General features: G+C 51.5%; 1 protein-coding gene across 3 annotated transcripts in view; it reads right to left on the minus strand.

Annotated features, from left to right (window-relative positions):
• PLCG2 (phospholipase C gamma 2) overlaps window positions 1–20,377 on the minus strand; it is a 141,926-nt gene that overhangs the window by 60,343 nt on the left and 61,206 nt on the right. For all 3 annotated transcript variants that reach the window (XM_044255664.1, XM_044255665.1, XM_044255666.1), the window contains 6 exons: window positions 18,881–18,965; window positions 17,381–17,464; window positions 8,477–8,520; window positions 6,367–6,439; window positions 2,058–2,159; window positions 879–997 (listed from right to left, as the gene is read on the minus strand). In XM_044255664.1, coding sequence (XP_044111599.1) covers window positions 879–997; window positions 2,058–2,159; window positions 6,367–6,439; window positions 8,477–8,520; window positions 17,381–17,464; window positions 18,881–18,965 — 507 coding nt within the window. The remainder of the gene's footprint in view (window positions 1–878; window positions 998–2,057; window positions 2,160–6,366; window positions 6,440–8,476; window positions 8,521–17,380; window positions 17,465–18,880; window positions 18,966–20,377) is intronic.

A 20,377-nucleotide genomic window follows, 5' to 3' on the forward strand; every position in this document is an offset into this window, starting at 1 on the left:
TTGGGATAATCGGGATAATAAAATGTAAATGTGAATGTGATGCTCTCTGACTTCGAAGCGATCGGTGGCTCCTACTGCCAAGTGCCCTTTGCTGTGATTTTAAAGGTTCTGCTCAAGCAGAATGGCTGTCCTCCTCTCTTGCCACTCACCCTCCTGGATTGTATGATCTAATAATCTTAGCAGACCTCGGCTCCTCCTGCCCCCGGGCCTTTGCACGTGTGGCTCCTCCTTGCCTCACCACCTGTACTTCTCTCAGCAACTCCTGTTCATCCTTGAGTAAAAGGAGGCTTTGGGGACCCCTGGATGGCTCAGCTGGTTGGGTGTATGACTCTTGGTTTTGGCTCATGATCTTGGGGTCCTGAGGTCAGGCCGCACACAGGGCTCCATGCTTGGCGGGGAGTCTGCTTGCCTCCCTCTCCCTCTGCCTCTTCCCCAATTCATGGGCTTCTACTCTCTCTCTTTCTCTCTCTCAAAAACTGATAAATAAATCTAACAAAACAAAACAAAACAAGGGAGGCCTTTCCCCTCCGCATACCCAAGGACAGGGCTGCTCCTGCTGTCTCCCCTGCTATACCTCCCACACCCAGAAGGCACAGGGAACACACTCAGTAAGTACCAGTTCAATAACTCATTCATTGCTTTGCTGTGGCTACCCAGAGATGTCTGTGAAAACCAGCTAAAACATGATTAATGCAAATACCAACAGGGAAAGTTGGGAGTACATTCCCACATTCCTTCCAGAGGCTTTTGTACACTCTAGTCTGAGCAGCGTGGCCTTGGACTCTGCCTGCTCCCACACGCCTCCCCGGAGCAGGGTGCTGGCGCCGCCCCCCCACCCCCAGGCCCTCAGCCCGTCACAGGCTCACCGAGAAACTCACGTGTTATGCGAAGAGGAGATCCAGTAATGGGACAAGGGGTTGTTCATGTCCTGCATGTCCACCACGTCGTACTTCTCATCCCAGATGCTGTTCTCCCGCGAAAAGAGGTACGTGAGGAACTGGGGGAGTCACAGAGGCGAGACCGTCATGAGGGGGATGTGGACGGGTGGGGCCGGGGATCTCTCTGGTCTCGGCCAATCCCGGGAGACGGCGGCTCTGATTCGGGAGCTCAGAGGAAGGTCTCCTGGCCTCAGGTACCCAGATTTGTCAGGCAGAAGGCTCAGATCACATCAGGACAGACAGACACCTTTCACTCACCCGTGTGATGTTTCCCTTTAATGTGAATCCGGAGATAGTGGATACTACAAACGTACCTGCCTCCCGCACATAAGATTTAAGGCATAGCAACACCATGAGTATTTGTAAGCTCACCGCCCAACTTAAAGCAAAAGAATATCACCAGTCGGGGCGCCTGGGTGGCTCAGTGGGTTAAGCCTCTGCCTTCCGCTCAGGTCCTGATCTCAGGGTCCTGGGATCGAGCCCCGCGTTGGGCTCTCTGCTTGGCTGGGAGCCTGCCCCCCGCCACCTGCCTCTCTGCCTACTTGTGATCTCTCTTTCTCTGTCAAATTAATAAATAAAATCTTAAAAAGAAAGAAAGAAAGAAAGAATATAACCAGTATCCTAACATGGAAAAGGCAGGAAATTTCCTACCCAATACCTCACTCAAAAAAAAAAAAAAAAATCAGCCTCAGTGGCACAGGGCTACACTCCGCTGCCCGGAAACAGCCTTCCACGAGGCAGGAGGACCCCGGTCCTCCTCTCAGCCCCACCTCCCCAGCTGCTTCACCCAGGGCAGACGCAGACGCCCCATCGACTTTTCAATCTGGTCGCCACGCTTGCATTGTGAGACACTCCCTGGCGGCAGACGTCATCTGGTGGGCAGAGCCAAGAAACCCCCCCACCCCTCACCCCGAGGACACACAGCCCAGTAGAGAAAGATGAGCAAGACAGAAGGCAGGAACTCAGAACCTAGAAAAAAAGCAGCTCTCAACCAACAGAGTCAGTTGGGGGGGCGGACGACAGCAAAGCCTTCTGAGGGAAGAGAACTGGAAAAATGAACTCCAGAGGTCACAGACGTGGGTCAAAAAGATAAGCCGAGTTGACCAGGAGCCCGCTCACCTCATCGACAAACAGGAAGGGCTCGGCAGTCTCCCGCATGGTGTCATCGATGAACTTAGTCATCCGCTCTCGGACTTTGTTCAGATCTTGAGCCCAAAGCTCCTTTGAGTGACAGAGAGAGAGCAGGAGATCATCAGAAGCAGGACTGGCAAAACGCTTCCTCTCTCAGGATCCGGTTTCCATCAAAGACCAAAATATCAACCTATTTCAGATTCACATGCAATCAAGTGCCACCTACCACACGTGACTCTGTACCTCACAAATACCTTCTATAAAGGACCAAAAAGTTGAATAATTTAGTCTTTGGCATGGCCACTCAAATTTCTGCTCCTGTACTGCAAAAAGCACCAGAGACAAAACATACACAAATTGGCATGGCTGTGTTCCAATAAAACTTTATTTACAAAAAGCAGGTGGTGGGCCGGACTCGGCCCGCGAACAGAGTTTGCCAACTCCTGCCCTCTGCCAGCTCTTTACATTTACTGACATGAAGAGGCCACTGAGTCAGGTCAGAGTGCCCGGTTACTCACTTGGCTGACCCCGGCAAGCTACACCCCCTCCCGCGCCCCTCATCTATTACATGAGAATACTTCCCAGCTGCGGTTTCTGTGTAAGACCGTGTGTAATAGGATTATGGATTTAACCCAGCCTCTGGTATACAGACACTGCTCGGATCCTGGCAGCTGGCTCAAACCATCCTTCTCCTTGGACGGTCACCTCGGTTAGTCCATGTGACTCTGCAGGTCGTATGTCATCATTGGAAAGAGGAGGAAACAGAAACTCAGGATGTTACGTGACAACCCCAAGTTCACAACTAGTAAGGAGCAGAGTGAGGGTTCCAAATAAACTGACACGGAGTGTGTCCTCTTTTCAAAGAGTCAGCCAAGTCGGGGCGCCTGGGTGGCTCAGTGGGTTGAACCTCTGCCTTCAGCTCAGATCATGATCTCAGGGTCCTGGGATCGAGGCCCATGTCAGGCTCTCTACTCAGTGGGGAACCTGCTTCCCCCTCTCTCTGCCTGCCTCTCTGCCTACTTGTGATCTCTCTCTCTGTGTCAAATAAATAAATAAATAATTTTTTAAAAAACGTTTATAAAAAAAGAGTCAGCCAATTCATGCTGCTCAGAGTTTTGGATAATGTCTGAGACACACATTCAGCAGGTCAAGAGCAGCTTCTGGAGCTCAGACACACAGGAGCCCGTTAGAAAAAGAACGCACAGCATATACTAACTCTACTCTTCTCCTAATTCCTAAAAGCCCATATATTCATGGGCACAAAGATGAAACCTGGCACAGAGAGTAGTCACCTTTGACTCATGCTTTATGCATTCTGAATATTCTAAAACCTTGGCCTTCCAGGATAATAAAAGCAAATGGGCTGCCAGATCCATGTGTGCTTGGATGGGAAGGGTCAGACGAGGATGTCAGAGAGAAACAAAGGCGTAAGGACAGATGCAAATGAGGTGGTGAGAAACAGCCTTGCACCGGTGCGTGGGTCGCAGATCCACACTGAGCCTCTGCTGTTGACCCTTGCAAATCTACCTGGATAGGGACACCAAACAGCCAGGAGGCTGGGGAGAAGCCAGTTTATCTGCCCGTGAGGTGTCACGATCTTTGAATATGAGAACACGAAACCCAAATCGTAGGCTCCCTAATGCAAATGCCTCCCCAGCCCTTGATACCTGCCAGAAGCCAGGGGTTTCCTCCTTCCTTCTCCTACAAAGCTTTTGCATTTATTAAAAAATAGGAGTGCTTCGCCCGTGTAACCTGGAACTAGCCTGGCTGGGAATAAAGAAATTTTCTACCTAAAGGAGCTTCAAATACCAATATTCTGGGGGTTAAAAAACAAAAAAAAATCTACCTACTTGGTGTAGGGTCAAGTGCCAGCAGCACTGGGCGTGGACTACATGCCAGACTCCATGGTAAACCTTTACCACATAGTGGCTCATTTTGAACTCCCACACCCCCCAGGAGGTATGTATGACTCTCCACATTGCATAAGTGGAGAAACAGAGACTTCAGCCATTGACCGAGACCTGACCATGAGCCCGAGGCCAACCCAGGGACATCAGCTCTGGAGTCTTCCTTTTACCTGCTCTAGGGCTGGGCTGTGGCGCCTTTAACTAGTCCACCAGTGGGAACTTTGAAGTCACTTCCAAGTTTTCATTTCTGTTCAAGATTCTGCCACTACTTCTATAGGACAAGTTCCTAGAAGGGCAATTATTTCATCAGAGTATATAAATTTTTCCCCCTCAAAGTTTTTGTTTGAATTGCATATTGCTGGCCCCTGGGTGGCTCAGTCAGTAAAGCGTCTTCCTTTGGCTCAGGTCACGATCCCAGGGTCCTGGGATCGAATCCCACATTGGGAGCCTTGCTTGGCAGGGAGCCTGCTTCTCCCTCCAACTTGTGCATGCTCTCTCTTTCTGACAAATGAATAAAATCTTAAAAAAAAAAAAAAAAAAAAGGGAAAAAGAAAAGCATGTGCCCCTCTTTGCTTTAGGCCACCAGGAGCCCAGGACCCAGCATGTAAGGTGCCCAGACCATGCGTTTGTGCCTTCAGTGCACCCCACCTTAGCTCTTGTCTCGGGGGCACACACAAGCCCTCTCTTGGTCACCCTAGTTCAAGCCCACATAGGGAAAGCATGGCCTCTCCGTGTCCTCGGTCCTTACTCATCAGGCACTGTAGCGGCTACCGCCTTTGTCTGGGCCTCCACGTGGCTGACCTTGTGCAAAGCATATGTCTCTGTTCATTATTTTCCCTACAACCAATGAAATCTGAATGTGGGATATGCGGTGGGTAACATTAAGAAGGTAGTGTTGGTGGGAGGGCAGGACTACTGTGGTTATGTTTCGTTAATTTAAAAAAAAAAAAAAGTTTGTATCTTTCGGAGAGACACAATGAAGCATTTACAAGTGAAATGATCCAGTCTGGGTTTGCTTTAGAATATTCCAGCGACAATGAAGAAGACGGGAAGTAAATGAAGAAGAGGGGGGCAGGCAGGAGGCAGCCAGGTGTGGAGATGGAGGGCAGGTGAAATAAAACTGGAAACACGTTCAGCATTTCTTCATCTAAGTGACAGGCACACGGTGACCCAGAATGCCAGCCTGTCTGCTCCTGTGTCTGAGATGGTCTCCAATATGGAGTTTTTGGAAAAGTAAATGAACTGAATATTGCTATGAACCTAAAACAGCTCTAAAAATATAAAGTCTGGGGCGCCTGGGTGGCTCAGTGGGTTAAGCCGCTGCCTTCGGCTCAGGTCATGATCTCAGGGTCCTGGGATCGAGTCCCACATCGGGCTCTCTGCTCAGCAGGGAGCCTGCTTCCTCCTCTCTCTCTCTGCCTGCCTCTCTGCCTACTTGTAATCTCTCTCTGTCAAATAAATAAATAAAATCTTTAAAAAATAAAATAAAATAAAAATATAAAGTCTGTAAAAAAATAATAATAATAACAAAATTAAAAAATGAAATAAGGAGAAAAAAAAGCAAAGACAACTCCAGCGAAACACATAAAAAATTTAAATACGTGAATACGCACATATACAAACTCACAGACAGAGATCATTACCCTCTGATGAATTCTGGGAAGCAGGGCTCCCGTCCCCATTTACAGAGGAAGCTGGGGAGCAGAAAGGTCAAACCACCCGCTTGAGGTCACACAGTAAGAAGATCTCAGGTTTCTCTTAGCTGAACTGGAGAGTTTCTCAACCGCAACCCTATCGACCTTCGGGCGTTGGGTAACCCCTTGGCGGGGGAGGCTGCCCCGTGCATTTCAGAACGTGGAGCAGCGTCCGGGGCCTCCACTCACTACGTGCCACCAGCCCGCCCAGCTGTGACGACCAAATATGGCTCCAGACATGGCCAGTATGCCCTGTTTGGGTAGAGCCACTCTGAAGGAAAAGCACCCCAACACAAAGCCCCTCACTCCGCCACCAGCCTGTCCACAAACACGCCGGGACACTCCCCCATGTGTCATTGCTGAAGGACAGCAGGGCTGTCTTATCCCCTAGAGGACCTGGCAGGCTCGTCTGCCAGGTCCCATCTTCCCATCAACCAGGGAAGGCTTCCAGGAAAGGGACACGCGCGACACGCCGGGACGGGGAACAGACACCACCTGGTCAGGAGACACACCACCCCCGGACCCTGGACGGCTCTTGCTGTCCCCTTCCTCGGTCTGCGCCTGCGAAAGGGGCTCAGATGAGGCTGTTCTCTTTCCAGAGTCTGAGACACCAAGGTGGCCCTGGACAGAGCCCCCGTGTTTCAGACAATCACAGGGGAGGTGGCAGCTGGGGGGAAGGGGAGACGCGCCTCTCACCTGCTGCTCGTGTAAGAGAAAGCGCTGGAAGTCGTGCAGGTAAACCGCGGAGGCGTCCGGCCGGTCGGTGTTGCTGTCCTCGGGGAAAAGGAGGGTGTTTAGACAGAACACAAGCCACAGAAGCTGCCACCAAACACCCTGCAAAGGCTCTCTGGGGACACAAGGTGACAGACACTACACCCCCAACCTCAGAGGATGCAAGGAGGGGCTGTGACGCCCCAGCCTGGGAGGGGGCCCGGAATCTGCCTTTTGCTGCTCCCAGGGCTGCCGGCGTGCTCTGGGATCTACGGAGAGCCTCCGGGAGTGTGGCCTCGGGGGACACAGTGCAATAAGGAGAGGAGGTGGCAGAGGGAAGAGGGGGCCAGATCAAGACCCGGAGGGCCAAGGGAGGCTTTCTGGAAGACGCGGCAGCAGAGAATGAGGGGCTCAGCAGGAGGTGGAAAGGGTCTCGGGCAAAGCAAAGCAGGTAGGCAAAGGCCGAAAGACCGAACAACAGAAGGTGGAAAGAGGCAGGAGTGCAGGGAGAGAGCAGCGCAGGGGGCAGGCCTGAGCCACACCGCGAAGGCTTGGGTAGGGCTGGGTGTGGGCAGAGTCTCGGGGAAGCCAACTCTGCAGAAGTGAACAGGGCCCGTCAGAGGGTCTCCTCAGAGGCCACAACGCAGACTTTGTTCAGCCACTAAGGGCTCTGAAGCAGGAGTGGGGGGGTCAGATGACGTCCCCCCAGATTCTGGACAGATGGGGAGACTTGACCTGAAGATGCACAACATGGGCTTTGGGGCAGGCAGAGGCCCCCTGTCGGGATGATTTACTGTTTGAGAGGAGGGAACGCCAGCAGCCAGGTGACAGATGGCTCTGGGGCAGAGGCTGCTCACGGTTACTGAAACACTGGGACCTCACAGGACCAGAAACCCTAGTCTCTATGGAAAGTGCTTCCATGGAACAGAACTTCCCAGGGAAATCTGTACTTTACCCCCGCCATTCACAAGGCGTCAGAGTGTATGTGAGTGTGTGTGTGTGTGTGTGTGTGTTGAAGGGGGTCTTTGTAAATATACGAGATAAAACACATTTTTAGCTGTTCCCTTGACTAAACCCTCGGGGTTCAAAGGCTTTGGTGTGCAGTTAGGATCTGTCCGGATCTGCGCCTGCTTTGCTAACCAGCCTCAATGGTCTAACACTAATTTTTCCTTAAAATACCGCACAAAAATCACATCTATGTCACATGGACTTTGCAGTCTGGAGGTTTCTGGTTTAGAAAGGGACAGAAGGATCAGTTGCCAGAGTGTCCTCATCAACGAGGGCCGGTTCGGAAAAGCAGGCCCAGGTCAGCATACCTCACACCACTCTACGTGCTATTAGCTCTAGGGCAGACATTCCTCCCAGGCAGATAGCCTTGGGAAACACAGAACACTCCATTTATCCCACGCTCGGTGAGTTAGTACCAACAGTAAAGGTCCTGGGGTGCATGGGTGGCTCAATCAGTTGAGCCTCTGCCTCTTGGTTTTGATTCAGGTCATGATCTCAGGGCTGTGAGAATGAGCCCTGTGTTGGGCTCTGAGCTCAGCACAGAGTCTTCTTGAGATTCTCTCTCTTCTCCCTCTAAACCTCTGCCAGCTCACTCACACTCTCTCTAAAATAATAAATCAGTCTTGGGGTTGGGGGGAGGTGAATAAGAACAATAAAGGTCCTGACAAGCCCTGCAACACTTACACAGTAATAATACCACTGTTCTTATTCACAAGCCCTTTGCCATCCCACACACTGTGTGAAGCACCTAATATGCGTCAACACATTTTACTTCACTTGAGCCTGCTTAACCCGGAATTTCCCAAACTCCTATGTGGGAAAGCAAGTCCTCAAGCATACGTGCTTCTCTATAGAACCTTCTGGGCCACCCTCCTACCATGCCACAAACCCCTTTGCTGTTCCTGTTTATCCATGCCACAGGCTCAGGAAAGACAACTCGCCAGTAGGAGACCTTGTCCCAATGCAGACCAGTGGCTGCCCGCAGAGGCGGCCCTGTGGGCCCCAGCCGGCCCAACTAGGAGGGCCCACGTGGGCACCTGTTCCCAGCACAGCCACCCTGAACATGACCCCAGAAGAGATGCCTCACCCCAAGATGAACACAGAAGAATCTTTTTTGAATTCGTCAAGAATCTGAAATATAAAACAAAGAGAAACACATTTAAAAAATAAGAACATTAGATAAGATGAGCCGCTCAATGCAAATGAATGTTTTTAATTAAAAAATTATAATTGGTAGGAACTATAAACAGGCAAATATGAGAGAAACTCATAAACAAAAGGGAGTCGTCTTCCTCACCCTCTTCTTAGTCTTATTCCTGAGAAGCGATCAACCTCGGTAATTTGGTAGATTTCCTTCTAGAATGTGCTTGATGGATAGTCATTTAATTACATCTTCTATTACATCCATGTCTCTAAACTTCCAGCTGTTCGTTCTAAGGGGTCTATATTATTCTGCAACCTCAAACAGTCTTGCCTCACTACTTTGAAAACCCCATTTTCCACAATACGTACATCACGGATTTTCTGCCCTTGCATTCAGTATTACAAAGGACGTCCATAAACAACATTTGTGTCCAGCTGCACAAATGTTTCCATCGGGCAGAATCCTAGACTGGGAAGCACCTGGGCGGGTAGGGGGTGTGCACATGAACGCTGATACCTTCACCGCGCTGCTCTCCAAACGAGGTCCCGGCCAGCACCTCCACCAGAGAATGCGCAACCCTTTCCACACCTCCGCTGTTGCATTTCAAGTCTGTGAGATTTCTGAGCTAAGTTTTCATCTTCAAATTCAAGAGCAAGAAAGAAATACTGGGCAGCCTTGGTCCTGCTCTTCACAGCCTGCTGCTCTGACCGTGGAGGTCGCGATGCCGAGCTCCCCCACCAGGAAGCCCGCGGTAGCCCTCCTGCCGGCTTCCACCGAGACGACGCACGGGCCAAGCACCTTACACACGCACGTGCACATGCACACACACGCAAACACACTCGTACTGTGTCTGCTCCTGGTTAGGTAGCAACGCTTAAATGGTCTTTCATTGAGTCTGGGATTGGATAAGGTTTCGGAAAAATGCGGGGCACAGGGGTGCCTGGGGGGCTCGGCCAGTTAAGCGTCTGCTTTCGGCTCAGGTCATGATCCTGGAGTCCGGGCTCAGAGTCAGGGCCCTGTGCTCAGTGGAGAGCCGGCTTCTCCCTCTCCCTCTGCCCCTCTCCCTGGCTCGTGCGCCTGCATGTGCTCTCGCTTCAAATAAATAAATAAATAAATAAAATCTCAAAGACAAAAAATTAGGGCACAAATGGAAACGCAGCCACTGGGATGTTACAAGCAGTTAATGATGTAAACAGCCCCCTGTTCTTCCCGGTCCTCTTGCCAAGCTGCGTGGGGTCCAGGATGACACGTGGAAAAGCAAACTTCTAGAAAAGGTACCTCCAGGCCCCCAGGAAGCATCAGGAGATCTGTGTAAGTCCCTGCACGTATGCACTTTCCACCCCCCCCCGGAAAGATGACCTACAGCTTTAACTGACATCTCAAAGAAATAGGTCACCCAGAAAGGTTAAGAGCCACTCTTTTAGAAAAACTCAGAAGTACTTCCTTCTATTCACGTGTCATTTACAGCATACCCATTTCTTTATTTAAAAAAAAAAAGAGAGAGAGAGAAAGAACAGGACTTGCGGCAGAGCCTGCATGCTCTTTGAGATCTGGACTTACTTGCCACTCAGATCCCTAGACCAACCTCGTGTTTAAAGCCAGATCCCTTCCAAACCCAAACCCTGATACTGGTCTCCTAACACCTGGAGAAAACCCCTTCTTTTCAAAGAAGCACAAAAAAGCCCCACCCCATTTCAGCCAGGTGGACAGCTGGGACAAAGGAGGTGCCCTTCCTGCACAGATGCTTCCAGAGCCAGAAAACATGGGGAGAAACACCCCAGCTTCCTCTCTCGTACGCCTGTATCTCCATCCCAATCACCCCACTGGCTGACCCTGCTGGCAGAAGCACGTGGGAATGTGTTTTGGGGATTCGTCCCACCCGCCCCAGGGTACAGAGCAGGGCAGGAAAAGGACTGAAAACCAAAAGGCTCACCACCTGCACAAACACAAGCGGGATTCAAAGATGCAACGGAACAGGGCAGGTGTGGTGGTGGGGGTCACGGGGAATGGAACGCAAAAGGCGAGGAGATTCCTGGGCCCATCCAGCAGAGCGGCCAGACACGTACCCCCTGAAGGGGAGTCTGGAGGGAGGGGAGAGTTATCAAGGGCTCTCTTCCAGAAGGGGGTTTCACTCCTGAGTGACGAGGAAGACAAGCAGGTAGTTAGATGGGAGAGTCAAGCTCAGCCCTGGCCCTGCCGGGGATGCACCAACCTTCGGATGCCAAGAAATCAAAGACCCAGCCACGGACACTGTGAGTGCATAGATGGTGAGGTGGGTAGAAAAAGGAGACAGCGTAGTGACCCGAAGACCTGAGGCTTTGTCGGCGTGGAGGTCACTAGTGAGGGGATGAGATGAACGGCCGAGGGGTGGCAGGCCCGGACCCATGGCCGGAACAAGGTCAGGAAACGGAGTGGGGGCGACACAGTGATGCTGATGGGGCTCCTGGAGCGGGTCCCTCCACGGGGCAGAGAAATGGGGCAGCAGTGGGACGGCAGAAACATGTCAGGGACGGCATTCGGCAGATGCAAGAGGTTACATACAGCACGCCCTGTTGTGACCTAACAACATCTTTAGTGACCTGTGCAAGCCCCACTCCCTCCCCGCTACGTTCTCAGGGTGGCCTGGTTTGCAGAGAAGGTCTTTGCACATGTGACCAGGTGAAAGCAAGGTCCTCCTGGATTAGGGTGGGCCCTAAGGCCATGGACTGGAGTCCTTATAAAGGGGGACACGTGAAGCAGGCACGGGCCAGGACAAGGCGGCCACGTGATGACAGAGGCAGAAACGGGAGTATGGGGAGCCCCCAGCGAACAGCAGATGCAGGGAGAGTGGCAGGGGGCAGACCCTCCCTGGAGACGTCCGTGGGTGCTCAGCACGGCCAGCTCCGCATGGCGGGGGACAGAGGTCTGCTCTCCTCGGCCACTTGCCCGGCGTCTGCTGGGACAGCTCTGAGGACACAGAGGGCCTGTCCTGAGCTGGTGCAGGGCAGCCACGACCTCAGTCGCCCGTCGTGCCCACCCCATCAGGAAAGCAATAAAACAAACCCCACATCAGACACAAAAAACAGACTCTGGGACGACAAGCAGGAGTTCCAAGATGACACATCTAGAACATCAAGGGGTCAGAATGTCGACCCTGGTCTACCTTGGTAGTTGTCCACTGGCCCGTACAGTATGGGCAGATATACACAGAGTAAATAACGGCTTCCCAGCAATGACAGAAGAATATTCTAGACGACACAGGCACACAGTAGAGAGACAGCAATTAAGTTATTCTAGCATTACTATGTGTAGTTATGGGGTCAAAGTCTACCCAACCAGGATGTTGCTGGCCCCGTGTAATTACAGGTGACATCCTTGAACCCTCTGGCCACAGCCAGGGCTCCGTGAGGTCAGAGGTAGTGTCTGTTTTATCAACTGCTGTGTCCTCCTGGCCCACACGTGTTGAAGGAATGCCTAAAATAATGGGTAAATTAATTTTCTCTGGGGAAAACTAAAGGCTAAGAGGAAAAGTCACCTGTGACTTGATTCCCAGGAGACAAGGGAAGGGGCCGTGCCACAGGATAGGGACCACGGAAGCAAGGGCCCAGAGGTGTCGAAGTCAACCTGAGGTCCGGGAATGAGTCTCCCCATGTGGCGGTGGGGGTGGGGAGGGCACCCTCCAGGCTGCGGCTCAGCCTACACCCTCCGCGCTTAGCAGCTTACGTGAGCCATTTGGCACCAGGAGGCCAAGGCGAAAACGACACTGACGGGAAAAGCTAACCAGAGATTCTCCACCGACTGCCAAACTGTGGATGTTTCTCCCCGCGCCGCGCCCCCCCCGCCACCGTCCAACAGAATAATCTGCGATATTCCCTGGAATCCGCAGCAGAATGCCATCAGCGAATGTGACTCTCGCCCCCCACTACGCTGGCACCCATGCACAACCTCCAAGAATAAATACTAATCTTTCTCCCAAATGCATAATCCCAGGCATCATCATGGAAGGTTCGGGAGACATTTTCATTTTCTTTTTACTTGTATGCGCTTCCTGCTTCTAGGTAGTACGTATGCACTGCTTGGCTTATACTTTCTTCACACAACAGCATGGAATTTCTTATGAAGGGTTCCTGGTCTGGTGGTCCAGCACAGTGAGGTAGCGAAGGACCCCCCAGGGAAACCCACGGACTCTGACCTCGATGGTCCCGTTGAAGCAGGACACAAAGCAGGAAGACCAACGCCACCCAGTCCTTTCTTCCTCCTGTCTCAGGAAAGGACAGGCCGTCCTGGGGGCCAGCTGTGTGTGGGACTGCTCTCGATGAGACCTCTTCGTCCTCTCCGTAAGCCTGGAGGGGGGACCGTCACCCCAGGGAACAGACAAGACGGAGCGTCTGGAAACAATGCTGCTGTCGGCTATAGTTAACACTGAAGCAAGATCAGTGCCACCTTTAAAAAAAATTACAGCCATTTTCTCCTTTAACAGGCAAACGAGCAAGAGAAGACGCCTACATTCAGAGTCCAGGGGGATGGCGATGGATGGCAGAAGGCTGTGTGTGCTTGTTTGCTGGTACCCTGCAGGGCTGGGGAGGCCCTTGTTCTTGGAATCACACTGGACACGATTTGGGAACTGATGAGTATTTGGAAGATGCTGGAGAGCAACTATGAATCTTGGGTTTATGGGAACCCTTGCTAGACAGACTTCTAAGATGGCCCCAGGATGTCCTCCCAGCATCCATAGCCCTGCATGGTCCCTGCCACTTGCAAAAGTAATGGGACGTACATGATTATACGTCTATGACTACGAGACGAGCACCTGTCTTGCCGCCTTTGAGGAAGCCAGCACCCAGGCAGGGCAGCCTCATCTATGAGGGAGTTTGGGCAGCGTCTAGGAGCTGGGGATGGCCTCTGACCAGCAAGGCACTGAACCCTCAGTCCTACAACCTACAGGGAGCTCATTGCTCCGCATCCTCCTGGGCTTGGAAGCAGTTCTCCCACTCGAGCCGCAGATGAGACCACAGCCTCAGGCTGAAATTGTGAGAGCCCCCAAAGCAGAGAATACGGCAAAGGCACGCTAGAATGGCCGCGCCCCGGAAACGGAAAGAACAAGGAGCATCAGTGGGATACTGATAGGCAGCTACTGTACCGTAGAACCGTAAAGCATTTCCAGAGGAATCTCCCGGAGGATCCGGAGAACAGATGGTACAGAAGGCCAGGGGGTAAAAACAGGGGAACAAACAGTAACTGACCACCACATCCCACAGCGGTGAAACTCAAGTCCTGGACCAAGAGCAAGAAGGAAATCAGCCAGCCGTCCTCACTGCTGATCAGAGCCTGCAGGTGCCTGACGCCCAGAGCGACTAAGCCAGGGGCCTTCACACGTTTGGGAAGGTAGCAGAGCAGGAGTTAGGAAGCTGGGTACTCAAGCACTTATGAGAGAACTAATACCAGCCGGATTTACCTCAAAATCCCATGGGCAGAGGGAACTGGGTTAAGAGCAAGATGAAACAGAAGGGCCCTGAGCTGAATGCTGTTGTCAATCACCATAAACAGTCCTATCTCCCCAAAGGAGCCTAAGAAATCAGGCTGAGCCTCTAAGAGCACACAGCTGTTGTTTCCCTGGGCTCCGTGCTGCCCGCAAGGAGCTCAGGAAGCAAATGATATGCTGACCCGAGGGGAGGGCCGTTTACCTACAGGAGCCATGCTAAGGTTTCTCAAGGTGGCCCCTACCTATAGAGCCTGGGGCTTTGTTCTTCCAATTCCAAGTCAGTTCTGCCCTCTGGTGCAGGAGATTCAAAGTCTTTGGGGCCTGGTAGGCAGCAGAAATCAGTTGAGAGAGCTGGGGAGGGGGGTTGGGGAGCTGGGGCAAACCAGAGAAGGCTTGCTTCCTTCCTACCCAGATGTCCGCACCGGGAACTCAGGACTATACAGAGCCACATGTCAGTGTTTTTTCAAAAGCAGCAGAAAATCTAGATCTTAATACGGAATCTCTAAAGTTTTAAATGTAGGCCATTCATTTTAAAAACATTTAAAGCATTAGGTCAAGTGCCATTGAACGCAGGCTCAACAGAAGCAACCTTGGTTGCAGATGTCTTCCCCCCAAACTGGGCAACCTAAGTTACCCCCCAGAGGCCTGAGGGATTCTACAGAAATCTGACTCAAATTTCTCCCCCCCTCCCCCTTCCCAAACACACCCACATTAGCCTTAAAAATAACCGTCCACGAAAGTGCAGGTTGAAATAGGTCTTAGGTGGAATTTTATCACAGTAGAAACACACCACCGTGGGCTAACCTGGGCGGACAGCTGCGTTAGCTTCTGTGCAAACCTCATTCTCAAGCTTTGCCTGCCATCTGTCTGAGACAGCATCCTGAAATTTCAAGGCAACCGATTATAAAAACTGTTATTTGCAAACTACTTATCTGGAGTGAATCGAGCTTTTCTCAACCCTGGTCAATTGCATAAGACAGCAGTTGTCATTATTCTGGTTTTCCCCTGTGCATCGTCACCAACCATAGTCACTGTTCTCCAGAACTGATCATCAATAACACTTACAGGTTTTAACCTAAAAAACATGCTTTGACCAGCTATTAAGGCAGTTTTTTTAAGTTCGTTTGCATATAAAAAAGGGGAGGAAGGTTACGTAATTTAATAAAGTTTTATAACCAATGACCTGATTTCATACCTTCCTTTTACAGAGGCGGCTGAGTGAAGGGGGGAAAGATGACTTTCCCTAAAATCACCTGTGGTGGGTCAAGGTCAAGCTGGGGCTGCAATCCAGGTCTTTGAATCCCCAAAGCCTACAGAGTCTTTCTACTCTATCTGGCAAACCAAGAACTAATGTGTGAAAACGCACACAATGCAGTGGAACGCTTTACTCTATAAAATAATATAATAATAATATAAAATAATGTATTTTTCCCCAATCTAGGCAGGCTGGAAATGCTACTCCCATTTCTTGGTCTCAGATGATAATAATAAGTGTCTTCTAGCAATGGTGGTTTTTGTGTTTTTGTTTTTGTTTTAAAGATTTTGTTTATGTATTTGACAGGCAGAGATCACAAGTTGGCAGAGAGAGAGGAGGAAACAGGCTCTCCGCTGAGCAGGGAGCCCGACCCGGGGCCCAATCCCAGGACCCCTGAGCCAAAGGCAGTGGCTTTCACCCACTGAGCCACCCAGGCGCCCCTTGTTTTTTTTTTTTTTTTTTTTTTTTTAAAAAGCAGGCACTGTGCCCAATGTGGGGATTGAACTCACCATCCTAAGGTCAAGATTGTGCTCTATCAACTGAGACAGCCACGCACCCCTCCCCCCTTTTAGTGACTTTCAGATGCTCATCATTTAAAAATACCTACGCTCTTAGGGCACCTGGGTAGCTCAGTGGGTTAAAGCCTCTGCCTTCAGCTCGGGTCATGATCTCAGGGTCCTGAGATCGAGCCCCATGTCGGCCTCTCTGCTCAGCAGGGAGTCAGCTTCCTCCTCTCTCTGCCTGCCTCTCTGCCTGCTTGTGATCTCTCTCTGTGTAAATAAATGAAGAAAATCTTAAAAAAAAAAAAAATGCCTGCACTCTTGACCTTCCCATCCCAAGCCCTCATTCAGTCCTCCCCTAGAGCCCAGGGTGGCAAGAATCCCTGCCCCCGTGGCACAGGTGAGTAGACGGAGGCTGAGAGTGTTGGGTGGCCGGCCCTAGGTCACACAGGTAGCTGGAGAAACCAGAACTCTGGTCCGAGCCCCTGGTCGTCTCTGCTCTGAACCCACCTCTGCCACCTGCAAAGCCCTTTTCCAACAGCAGTGGCTCCCATTTGTTGGGTGAACACCGCCCACCAGCAAGGTCTACAGATACTGCACCGAACCCCAGTTTTTAAGCTTTACACCTTACAGGACTTTTTTTTTTTTTTTTAATCGCGAAAGTAATATGCTCTTTGGAACCAGTCAAAGAAGATGGAGGTGTGCAAAGAAAAAATGCAATCATCTCTCCTGCCCATCTGCCCAAACCCCTTCAAAACACAGACAAAATCAACATTAGAGGCGAAGAGTGTGTCCTTCTGTACTTCTTCCTTTTTTCATAAAAACACACAGAGACATGTGGAGGATTATGATAACCGTTTTCGGTTTTCATCAGACCTAGTTCCTCGCATGAATCGGCTGCTGGCTTTGCTCACAAAGTATCAGGAACATCCCCCCAGATCAACAAGCACACAGACTCGGGCTTCTTAATCAGCCGCATAATGTTCTGTGGGATGGACGGGACCGTAATTTACTCCACTATTTCTCTACTGAGAGGCAGGCAGATGGCTCCCAGGTATTTTGCCAGCATGAGTAATGCTGTAATAAACAATCTGGTAATAAATTCCTAGGTCCCTGTGCCCTCATTCCTCTCAAACAGAGTCCCCAAAATGCCACTGTCAGGTCAAAAATGTATGCACATCTTAATTTAATTTTAAAATGGCATATTATCTTAATAAAAAAATCCTCATAAATAATGAATAAAAGCATAAAAGGAAGGAACACACACATAATCCGTACACCCAGAGATGATCTGCCTTAATAATTTGATAAATTTCCTTCCACAATGAGATCAAGCAGCTGAGTTAACGGAACTTTTTTTACTTTAATAGGCTGCAATTAAATTCCAGACTTCTCATGTTCCCCCCAGGAGGGTATGAGAGAGCCATCAGTCCCCCCATTTTCCCCATAGCTCTCTCAGGTGTCTACAATTTAACAGATGCAAACAGAATGTCCCGGTCATTTCCACTGTGTCTTTCCTTGGCGAGAAGGGACACTGAGCCCTTCTCCTGGGTTTCTTAGGAACATGCCGGACTTTGAAACACAGGGGAAACAAAAACATCACTTGATCATTTGCTCAGGAACTATCTTACCGACTTTTGCTGCTCAAACATAAGTTTTTTATAGAACAGGTGGAACTGCTCAAAGCTGAGTTCATCTTTGTGTGCACCAATTTCCTGTAAATTAAAAAAAAAAGTGACCATGTGATCTCTGAACGTCCCCTACAAGAATGCCACCGTGCTATGACCAGGCAGAACCGCTGACCTATGGCACTGGCTACACGCAAACTCACCTTCTTCTGAACCCAAACTGTCCCCGGGTTTCCTCATTTATCTGCCTGGAGAACATACCCACCAGGGGCCCCATCAGGTAAGATCCTGACCTTGACCCCCACCATGGAAGAGACGTGGCCAGAATTCCAAAAGCGGGCATTTACAACTCCTCCCTCTGGGGACAGAAGACATTTCCAAATCCAGACCTAGTCTAGGGTCATTCTAAAAGCATGCGAAGACCAACCAAGACTTTGGAGTGGGACAGAGCTCAACTCCAGTCAACGCTTATCCCCTGCATTGCTTAATGGCTTTGGGTAATCTACCCGATCCGTTTTGACCCTCAGTTTCTTCATCTGTAAAATGGGAAAACCACCACCACCCTCCCTAGAACTTCCCCAAAACCAACCCAGTAACATCTACGTAGCACCAGCTCAGGAAAGCCTTGATCAAGAACAAGATTCCAACGATGCGACTTTGAATGGCAAAGTCTCTCTCTGTCTCCATCTCTGCCTTCTCCCAGTAGTAAGAACATTCCGGGCAGGTCCAAAGATGGCCTGAGAGCCACAAAATGGGTTAACTCGTCCGTCAGCTCACTGGCGCAAAACTGAATGTGCTTTCTTGGCTAAGGAAGCCTGTCACTGGGCTTGCCACTGGCAAGGCCACGTTGAGTCTACAGCTCGAGCTAGAGAGACAGAGGGTCACTGGGCTCCTTGAACGGAGTCGGGCTCTAAGCACTGGTCCGGGGGCCTACACATCAAGTCCATCCTTACCCGTTCAGGAAGGTCCCACCTGCCCTATCCTGTGTCATCACTCACGGAGAGACTCAACCTGCCACCGATCTGCCAAGTGCCTAATTCACCAGACCCTAACCAGACTAAATGATGGGTGAGCGCAGGGCCGGATGGAGAAGTGCGAGGGCAAGGCCAGGGAGGAGCCAGCTCAGACAACTACGTGATGAGGCCTTGGAGACAAAACACCACGCCCCCGACAGCCTACATAAGGAACCTTTCATAACATTTTCCAGAAGAAACACATTCGTTGGTGTTACTTGAAGGAAAGCAGGCTGTGGCACGATGAGGAAAGAGACCGCTATACTGGGGGGAGCAGGTCAGGCAGGCAGCCTAGCAAACACCGCCTGTGGAGGACGACCTCGGCTAGGATTGCGAACAGGGTCCTACGACCTTCACGCGGTCTCTCTGTCTGGACTGGGACAGATGCCACTGGAGGTAAGGTTCCTCCTGGCCACCATTCGATGGGGCTCAAAGGCTAAGTGACCCCGAGTTCACAAAATCGCCAGGCCAGCCAAGCTAGGGAACTTACCACAAACTTATCTTTGAGGAACTTGGCACTGCTCACTTTGAAGTTGACCAGGGGTAAGATGCTCTTCAACTCTCGGAGGCTGATGCTGCAAAAAAAGAGAGACCCCAGCTCTATTCACCTCGAGGGGCTTCAACGGTGGAGTGTTTGGCTGTTCCCTCCCACCCCACCATCTGGAGCCCACTGCGAGCCAAGGGACTGGAAACATCGAGGTGGGTCGGGAAGCACAAGGCTGGTCTGCACCCTTCAGGGATGGCACGGGCTCGGGTCACATAAGAGACCTGCATGAGCAGAACACGGTGCCAGGAGACCAGATAACCTTTGTAGATATGAAAGATCCCAGGGGTTCAGACAAAGATGGGGGGGTTCAATGAAGGTCAGAGGGCAAGGGGGCAGGAGCCAGCCTCATGCGAGCACCTACTACGTGCCAGGCCGCCCTGGGTGTCATCCGGGCAATAATGTTCCCTAACCCCTCCCTACATCTGACCCCCCACCAGGAAGCATTACCCACCCTCGGGGTTCAGAACAGGCAACAGGAGAGGGGTTTGGGAGGGACACACTGCTCAAGGTCAGAGCTCGGTGACAGCAGAACCCAGGTTTGAATCAGATCCCAAAAGGTAGAGTCATGTGCACCACATCACAGAAGCCTTCACGCATGATTCCACTTGGGCCAGGTGGCAAGTTCGTCGCGGAGGAGAGAAGGGGAGAGCACATTCGGAGCGGAAGGAATGCCCGGAACAGCACCGGTTAACAGCAGTGGCTGCAACCGCCAGGCACCGCTCTGGGGCCTGGATGGACAGACGGACACTACTCCCTCCACGCTCTAATGCCCTGCTGAGGTGGGGACCGTCACCACCTCCACATTTTGGGTGAGGACACAGGCTCAGAGAGGTTCTGGGCGGGGAGGTAGAAGGGGTGGCCTGCGGGGCAGTCTGCCTGTAATCACCGTATTTCCCCACCTCTCCGGGGACAGCACAAACAGTGGGGAGGGCAAGGGGGGAGTGTGGGCGCTCGAGGGCACGGAATGCAGACCCCTACGGCCGCAGAGCCGAGTGTCCGCTAGGGCAAGAGAGGGCAGCCTGGGGGTGTCATTGGTGTGGTCAGAGAAGACCGTCTGTGCTCTGGAGACTGGACAGGGCTGTGCGTGGCCAAGGAAGGAAGCCTTCCCAGGATGTGGGCAGAAAATGGCCCAGTTTCCCCAACGTTGTCAACTCGGCCTCTGCCGGTACATCCGGAAAGCATGTTACCCTCAGCAGCTGCCCCTGCAGACAACTAAGGGGGGGGGGACTCCCTGCCGTCCCAATGTCCCTACCTCCAGCCTCTGTAGTCTAACAGCCTCCCTCCCATCAGACCCCCTTACCTGCAAGAGGCTGCCCTAGCCCCCATGGCCACGGGGCCAGCACCAAGGGCTTTCCCAGAAACATTGGGGTGGGGCTGGCCTGGCAGAGAACCAAGCAGGCTGGCTGAGACCCTCTTTCTGACCCAGCCCCCAGGCTGTCC

The sequence above is a fragment of the Neovison vison genome, chromosome 7 (genome assembly GCF_020171115.1).
Source record: "Neovison vison isolate M4711 chromosome 7, ASM_NN_V1, whole genome shotgun sequence".
Lineage (NCBI taxonomy): Eukaryota > Metazoa > Chordata > Mammalia > Carnivora > Mustelidae > Neogale > Neogale vison.